The sequence below is a fragment of the Lepidothrix coronata genome, unplaced genomic scaffold (genome assembly GCF_001604755.1).
Source record: "Lepidothrix coronata isolate B3197 unplaced genomic scaffold, Lepidothrix_coronata-1.0 Scaffold99, whole genome shotgun sequence".
Taxonomy (NCBI): Eukaryota; Metazoa; Chordata; class Aves; order Passeriformes; family Pipridae; genus Lepidothrix; species Lepidothrix coronata.
Genome location: NW_016690279.1, coordinates 2,891,065 through 2,899,781, shown reverse-complemented (window position 1 = coordinate 2,899,781; position 8,717 = coordinate 2,891,065). Strand labels below are relative to the sequence as shown.

The window sequence follows — 8,717 nt, the reverse complement described above, 5'->3', positions numbered from 1 at the left end:
AGAACCATGAGCCATGTTATAGCAGCAGGGATTGCACTGGTGCCAGAGCCAGCATGATGTAGGGATCTCTGGGAACAGCAGTGGCAGTGACCTCCCCTCCAGTTACAATTTTGAAGCACAGGTAGAGTGCACTAGCTTTGAGGTTTGTGCTGGTTTCCAGCATGTAATTCTATCTGTACTCTTTTGTTTAATTAGAAATATTCACATTTTCTGTAGACTGCATGTGGAAAAAATGTGGACACAACCACCAGACCGTGGAAACTTTTCTCACCCTGCCTAAGGGCTTTTTTCCCCCTGACAAGCAGTGTCTCTGCTTGGCCTTTAATTACAGCTAGCAATAAAGATTTCTCAGTGATGGCTGTACATAAATACAAATATTTGTATTTATTCTGTAACCATCTGTGTTTCATTTGTGTTACTTACGCCATCCCAGTTACCCCAGTTCCTCTCACCATGCTCTGTGTGACCACCCACACTGCTTTTAGCACTCCTTGTGCACATTCTGCAGATAATTAGAAAATTATCTGCTGAGAACAAAAGGCGTAAGTGCCCATCCCATTAGTTCCAAGCCACAAATTCTACTAGTCACAGAGAGTCCCACTATAAATACCACAGCTGATTTCATCAGGTTTTGCTGCATTTCTTGTTAACTTCATGAGCAGTCACGGTTTATGAACTTTGACTGAAATCCAGTTTCTATACAGTCTGTTCTGACATAGCTGGGAAATTCGAGGACTCTTCAGATCTCCACTTGAGGACAGAAAGTTTGGTGGGTCTCGGGAGGAGCTGTGGCAGGCGATTCCCTGCCTATGGCAAACTGGTCATCGGGTCGTGCTCTGGGATGGGGCAGTGACCGCCGGGCTGGGACTGGGACTGGGGCTGGGGCTGACTTCGGACTCTGCTCACACCAACGCCAAGGCCAGGCAGCGCCGGACCGCTGCCTCCAGCAAATCCTGCTCCACAGCAAATCCTGGTCCCTCCACACTCCTTGTACCCCGCTCTCCCTGCCGCCGGAGCGCTCCCGGGATGGCCCCAGGACCGAGCCGCAGGAAATTCCTTGGCTCTTGCGTTCGCTGTATGCGCTGCTGGGAGCGCTAAAAAAAAAAGAAAAAAAAACCAAACCAAACCAAACCCAAACCAGAAAGAAAGAGGGAAGGGCGTGGGATGCAGCTCCAGCCTTTAGGAAAAGTTGAAAACTTTTCTCTTTTTCCTTTAGGGAACTTTTTTTTCCCCGGGGCAGCGCGCGCCCGCCCCAGCCCCCGCAGAGCCCCGTCCCCGGCGGGGCTGTGGCAGCAAAAACCTGATGACCCCCCCCCTCCGCCTCCGCGCCCCCCGCCCGGCCCCGGCCGCACTCACCCATGGCCCGGCGGGGCTGAGCCCCCCGCGCTCCGCGGCCCGGGAGCGCAGCGGGGCGGAGCGGGGCGGAGCGGGGTCCGGCGGCCGGAGCGGGGCCGCGCCACGTCGCTGCCGCCCTGCCCCCGGCCGGGCAGCCTGGGGCTTGTAGTCGCCCTGCCCGGGGGTCCCGGGCCGGGGGGAGCTGCGCCGCCCCGGCAGCGATGGCGAGGGCCGGGGAGCGGGAGCCTGATCCCGCGGGATGGGTGAGCCCGGCGGGAAGCGGGGCTTGGGCGTGTGAGCGCGTCGGGAGGCTGCGGGGTGGCCGGGGAGGCTTTACGGGCTAATCGCTCTGGAAACGAGGATATGGCTTTCGTGGCTGGAATGACAACTCTGTCCCCATTCTGTCTCATTTGAGCCAGGAACAGGAGTCTCCTCGCTGCCTGCTGACCTGCTCTTGTGCAGAGCTTCTCCCCCCACCCCAGGCGAGAAAGCCTCTGGTAAGTCCACAGGAGATTGACAGTTTGTTAATGATTTGAGGTAGCTCGGCTGGAAAGCCAAAGAAGCCTGCTAGGAAAGGGGTGACCATTTCAAAGCTAAAACTAAAAGAGCAGCAGGGGAGGTTTAGGTTAGATGGCAGGAAAAGGTTTTTTGCCCAGAGGGTGGTTGAGCACTGGAACAGGCTCCCCAGGGAAGTGGTCACAGCACCAAGCCTGACAGAGTTCAAGAAGCGTTTGGACAACACTCTCAGGCACATGGTGTGACTGTTGGGGTGTCCTGTGCAGGGCCAGGACCTGGACTCGATCCTGATGGGTCCCTTCCAACTCAGCACATTCTATGATTCTGTGATTCTGTGATTAAGTTTGCACTCTTAACTTTCACTGGGACAGAAAGGATCATCTCTTGAGCTGATCTCTTTCCCCCTGCACAGTGCTCCATCAGACAAAGCATTTCAGTGTTCAGCTTCCCTTGCAATTAACATTCTTTTTCTGCTGAGTGGAACAGGAACCTTCCTGCTGTCCTGCATAAAAGACACCGGGACTTGCACTTGGATGCAAGATTTTTTTCTGAGTCTGAGGCTAATTTCATGTATCCCAAAGTCCAGTTTGCTAAACAAAACATGATACACCTCGAAGTGCTTTCAAAACTCTTTACCACAATAGGCAAACATTCTCCCTCGGTGCTGTTCGTGCAAACAGCAGCTGCTGGGCAGGTTGAGCTGTGCTGAGGTGCCCGAGATGTTCAGAAGTTTGCTGTGACCCAGCTGGCGTGGGGACCAGCGAGGGAAGATGTGGTGTCACAGCATCCAGCAGGGACTGCCCCTGAAGGGGAGGTGCACGTGACCATGAACCTGCATTGTGAGCTGGCACTTGACTGCTGGTAACATTTTGTTTAATACTTATACTAAATTTTAGTATTTAAGATGTTATAACCACACAAGCTCCAGAGCAGCAGTCTGTGGAGTCTGTGCTGGTCAAGCTCTTTGTCACAGTACAAAGTTGAATTTGGACAGGTCTGCATCCGTGACCATCGTGCCTGTGGTGCAGGCACACCCCTCTGACACAGACAAAAATAAACAGGTTGGGTGAAGAATAAAGAACACAAGAACACTTTTTTTTTTTAAAGAGCCCTTTCAGTCACCCCACATTTTTACTTAATAGGCCATTTAAGAGAAATATTTAAATAATTATTATTATTCTAACTATGGGGATACATTTCTTGTCTCTGCTCTGCAGACCAGTGGTACCAACTCTTTTTTTGTTCCAACTCATAGTTTTGGGATGCTTGAGATGGGCCATGTTGGATCATGTGTATCCTTTCAACTTTAGTCTGTTGGATATCTGGCTGCAACATGGGCAGCAGCTGATCAAATGTTTTGGCTTTGTTTCTTCCCCAAGTTATATATGAAAAGTGTTTCAAACCATCTACCTGGTTTACAGATTAAATACATGCTTCCCATTCATATGCTCTAATTTCAATGCAAATAAAGTATGTAAAAATAGTTTTTCTAAAACCTTGTATCTGATACAGACTGACATTTCGGGTGAGCTGTGCTGTGAATTGGAGATGTCACCCATGCATGGTTCCCTACTATGCAGAGAGCCAGAGGTGACCCAGAGTCCTCATCAGGCACTGGCCAAACCCACCCTTGGCTACTTGATCTGCAATTTCCCTGAACAATCCCTTCCTTCTGAATTTAATTCAGCGTGAGAAGGAAGAAATTATACTTTTCTCCATGGTCGCTCAGCTTTCATTTATCTGCCACCCAACCATTCTCTGGAAGCTTCCTGGTCTCTTGACAGCACAAGAATTATTATTGTTAGCACAGACAACGAGGAGGTGAGGTTCTGGGGAGCAAGCACAGGCAGAGCTTTATGGTGTGTTTACAAAAGGTGGCTGAAAAGGTGACATCAGTATGTACAGAAATGCAGCTGCCACGTCGACACTGTGCGTGGCTGTGGGTTGTGGTCGTCTGGGAAAAAAGGTGAAAACCTGCTGTGGTGAAAACAGCAGGGATAATTTGGGCAGGAAAAAAAATCTTCCTTTGTTGTTCTTAAAGCACACCTTTCTTATCGTAACATTTGTGATTAATGGGTATTCTGGGCCTGCTGAAGTCAGTGCCTTTGTCCCGAAGATCCACATATGAGAAGGTCTGGAATGGCGGATCCACCAGCGCTTCATGTGTGCCGGCACGTTTCTATCCTGGCTCCCTCCTGCGATGCCTTCCTCCTCCTCCTCCCCTCCAGACCGTGTGCTTTGGCAGTGCCGCTTCCCCCTCTGATCCTTATCTCGCTCTTGGCTGCCGGGCTTGCGGGGCTCGAGGGCGCGTTCCTGCCTGGCAGCCAAACAGCGCAACCCCAGGGCTGAGCCGCAGGAATGCGCTTCCCAGAGAGCTCGGCGTTTGGAACGGCAGCCTGTGTTTGGTAACACAACCCGGCCGTGACTGCTGGAAAACGTTACCCTCCACCTCTGGGCCGGGGCAGCTAGAAGAGGCTTTAAAATCACAAATTAAAATACAAATACAACGGGGAGAAGGAAAGCCATCCTGGCAAAGGGAGGACAAGGTGATCAGCGACGCTCATCACACACTTGAGCTCGTTTTCTCTGATTATGATTGACCCTTAGGAAGGGGTTTGGGGGCACCAAACTGACCAAGCTCTGTTCAGTTATTGATGAACACAACCTCAGAGCCAGCAAGACCCTTAGATGGGCTCGAGGAGCCGCCTGAGCCTGATTTAGCCCAAATTACCCTTTTCCCATCTGAGCTCTGAGGATGACAGCCTCCATCCTTAAATTAGCTGAGGGGTGCTGGGAGAGCTGCTTGTAGGGCCAAGGGTTCCACGGGACAGCAGGAGGAAGGAGCCCATGGGACCCGCCTTGGTTTCCATTAGCTTGGTTTGCTGCCCTGCAATTTTTGACTTAATTACATTGTTTGCGAAAGGAGAGTTTGTAAACGCTTGTCACCAGGAGAACAAAGTTACATAATTAAACTATTTAGCAGAGTCTGTGGCTTCAGTGCAGTTCTCTGGGGTGATTCAGCATTCCAATAAAAATACTGTGTGATACCATAAATATTGTAAATGGCTCTAGATGGTTTCCAAGGGCTATGTCAACTGCTTTTTTGCATTCAAAGAGAAAAGAATAAGTGAAATCACGGGGAAGATAAAATTTAAATAAATAAAATAAATGGGAAAATAAAGCAAAAATATTTTCTTTCGTATTTTGAAAGCTCTGGAGGATGTTTTTGGCCAGCATGAGAGAAGACTGTCATGTTTACCAGAATAACGAACTGAGGGTATCTCTGTGCACTTGCTTATAGGTTGTGTATGTGTGTCTATCTGAGCACGGATGCTTAGATAAAATCTGCCCACAACATGGGGAAAAACCTTTTTTGTTATTTGAGTGTTTGTGGCATTTGCAAATTCCAGCCACAGAGCCCAGGAATGCACATCTTTCCCTGGCCAAGCTGTCAATCTCCTGCCACAGCGAGGGCAGCTGAAGGAGGATGCCACGGGTGGCCAGATTTGAGGGATTGGATTATCTGTATCATTGAGAACTTGGAAAGTTTGTTTAAAAGTTGTTACTGAAGAAAGACAAATATTTGCCAGGCATGATCCCACCGTGCAATGACAAGTAAGCTGTATGGAATGTGTTAATAAAATATAAATGCTCTGAAAAGGAAACAAATGTTTTGGATGTGAAAACAAGGGCAAAATGGACTTGTGGCACCTCCAAAAGCAACAATTGAGAACATATTTACATGGACTGGGCTGAATTCTCTTGTGTCTTCTGAGGAACATAAATTGCAGTGTGTGCAGATTGGCCAGTAGAGCAGTGGATTTCCAGGGTGCCATAAAAACCCAGATACTGCTCCAAATATATTGAGGTTTGTCCATCTTCTGCTAAGATGGAGATGTGGGTCTTGGCTGCTCAAGGAAGGGGGGGGTCACCTGACTCACTGAATGAGTGGCCTGTGACAGACCTGGAGCAGAGGCTTTGGTGCTGCCCAGCGTGGGGACCTGAGGTCACACCATGCTCTGCTGCAGGCTGGCAATCCCCTGCAGCCTACGGGCAAATCCCTTCTCTTCCCCAGCCACAAATGGGGCAGCTGCAGTGGATCTGCACAGGCTCCAGCAGAGGCTTTTGGCACATGAAGGGCCAAGGGCCAGTGGTGGATCATCCTGCTGCTGATGTCCCAGAGGTGGAGTTGCCATGGTGATGCCCCAGTGCTGGAGCATCCTGGTGCTGTTGTCCCGGGGGTGGTGTCCCAGGGGTGATGCTCTGGCAGGGGGCTCTGAGGTGGTGCTGGGAACACCTCGGGGGGGAACCACGAGATCCCACTTGCCACTTTGGGAAGATGCACATCCAACATCTCCCTCACAAGCCCAGGGGCAGCTGCTGGACTCGCACTGGCAGAAACATAGAATGCGCTGGCTGGGGAAGGCTCAGGAACGAGTCCCACCATCCTGCAGCTACTCAGTATCCCCCCCCCCCCCACGGCCGAGGCGGGCAGCGGGCAGCAGGATTTACGGGGAGCAAGCACAGAGAGGGATTTGTAAGAGGCAGCACCGAGAACGACGCGGACCGAGCGGCGCAGGGCGCGTTACAGCGAGGGCGGCGGGGGCGGCACAGCCGGGGCGGGGGCGGGGCTTGGGGCGTTCGTCCGTTTCCGTCCCGGGGAACCGAGCACTGACGGAGATCGCCGGAGATCGCCGAGATTTGCCGAGCACTGACGGAGATCACCGGAGATGGCCGAGCGTTGCCGAAGCGGCGCCCCGCGCACGCGCGGTGTGGCGGCGCGTCGCGGCGATGGCGGCGGCGCAGGCGGAGGCGGGCGGGGAGTGCTCGGTCCAGGCCGGTCCCGCCGGTCCCGCGATGGGCGCTGTGGGGGCCGCGGGCCCCGCCGTGAACCACCCCGAGGCCGCGGAAGAGGAGCTGTCGCCGCCGCCGCTGCCGGGGCTGCAGCTGGTGCAGCAGGGCGCCGAGGCGCACGTGTACCGCGGGCTGTTCCTGGGCCGCAAGGCCGTGGCGAAGCTCCGCGTCCCCAAGCGGTACCGGCACCCGGCGCTGGAGGAGCGGCTCAGCCGGCGCCGCACGACCCAGGAGGCGCGGTCGCTGCTGCGGTGCCGGCGGGCAGGTGGGCACGGGGAGAGGCGGGGCTGCCCCGGCAGAACGGACGGACGGACGGACACCCCGGGGCGGTGTGATCGGGGCAGGACAGACACACAGACACCCCTGGGCGGTGTGATCGGGGCAGGACAGACACACAGACACCCCTGGGCGGTGTGAGCGGGGCAGGACAGACACACAGACACCCCTGGGCGGTGTGAGCAGGGAAGGACAGATGGACACTCCTAGGCGGTGTGAGCGGGACAGCCCCCGCAGGACACCCCCCCTCCCCGGCGCTCCCCGGCTGTGCCCGTGGCTCAGAGCAGATCGCAGGCACTTGGCACCTCCAGCGCCATCCTGAAGGGTGCAGAGGGTTCTTCGCATCCCAGGGTGACCCTCTCTGCTCGTCCAGAGCGGCCCCTAAAACACAGCTTGTCCTCGGTGTGTCCCATAACGTGTTTCCCTGGGGAGTCTCACCCCAGGAGGGGCTGATCCTGTTATCAAGCTGGAGCTGCCAGCAGGTTAAAAAGCTACCAGTGCTGGTGGGTTGGAAATAAGTGTTGGCAAGGCCCTTCCAAGATGTGGATTGGTGGTGGCCGGGGGTGATCTCAACCGAAATTTCTGCTTAAGGCTTTTATTGGTTGTGTTTTCTTGTTAGAATAAAGTTGGGAATCGTGTAAATTAACTGTTAGCATTGATTTACTCTTTTCCATAGGGATTCCAGCTCCAGCTGTCTACTTCGTGGATTATGTCACCAACTCCATATATCTTGAAGATATTGTAGACTCAGTTACAGTTCAAGATCATATTTACTCTGTACAGCGGAGTGGAAATGACACCAGCAGCCTCCAGGACTTAGCAGAGAAGATGGGTGAGCTGTTAGCGAGGATGCACGATGAAGATATTATCCATGGGGATCTCACAACTGCCAACCTCCTTCTGCGGCCACCCGTGGAGAAGTTGGACTTGGTGTTGATAGACTTTGGACTCAGTTTTATTTCAGGTCTCCCAGAGGATAAAGGAGTCGATTTGTATGTTCTGGAAAAAGCCTTCATTAGCACTCATCCAGATACTGAAGTGATGTTTAAGGCTCTGCTGAAGAGCTATGCTGCCGCATCTAAAAAATCTGGTCCTGTGATCAAAAAGCTGGATGAGGTGCGACTGAGGGGAAGGAAGAGATCCATGATTGGGTAGAAGAGGGCAGGCTTAGGGATGGGGCAATATTACCTTGTGCGGATAGGGCTATTTATATTTCTAGTTGGGTTTATTTCACATATCACTATTTTGATAACTGTGTCTTCAAATAAATAAATTTGAACGAGTTTAAGTGTCCTAAAGTAACCAAAGTAATTGTGAGATGGGAGCACAGCCAAGAGAGAAACAACTAAAGGTCACTTCTTTCCTAAATGTTAAACATTTCATCTACAAAGTAGTTTGCAGTGTCATTCCACTCGTGTTCTTTGTGTGGTTATAATCATTCAGTCATCTTGCTCAGCCTGCAGACCATGAATTTGTGAGATATTCTTACCTGGGGGTACCTGAGCATCTATAAAAGGTAACGGAGAAAGAGAAATGTGTTATTTTAATTAAAAAAATGTGTTATTTTTCTCAGAAGACTTTACAAATGAGGCATTTAAATCCATTATAAATGACTCCACATATCCTGAAATTTTTCTGGAGACCTGAATTCCAGGACATGGGCAATGCTGAAATACAGCACTATACATAACCCGGATTTATTTTCTTCTGGTAGTACTTTTGGCTTTTTTTTTTTT

At 51.9% G+C, this 8,717-nt stretch overlaps 1 protein-coding gene and 1 long non-coding RNA gene across 2 annotated transcripts; both read left to right on the top strand.

Moving 5' to 3' along the window:
- Nucleotides 1–1,485: 1,485 nt before the first annotated feature.
- LOC108501135 lies at nucleotides 1,486–5,550 on the top strand. Its single transcript, XR_001876142.1, has 3 exons — nucleotides 1,486–1,598; nucleotides 1,755–1,832; nucleotides 3,069–5,550. It is a non-coding gene; the product is annotated as an uncharacterized LOC108501135 (long non-coding RNA).
- Nucleotides 5,551–6,642: 1,092 nt separating this feature from the next.
- Nucleotides 6,643–8,272, top strand: TP53RK (TP53 regulating kinase). Its single transcript, XM_017822721.1, has 2 exons — nucleotides 6,643–6,970; nucleotides 7,658–8,272. The coding sequence occupies exons 1-2, from the start codon at nucleotides 6,643–6,645 to the stop codon at nucleotides 8,134–8,136; spliced, it is 807 nt and encodes a 268-aa protein (XP_017678210.1). The 3' UTR covers nucleotides 8,137–8,272.
- The last annotated feature ends 445 nt before the right edge of the window (nucleotides 8,273–8,717 follow it).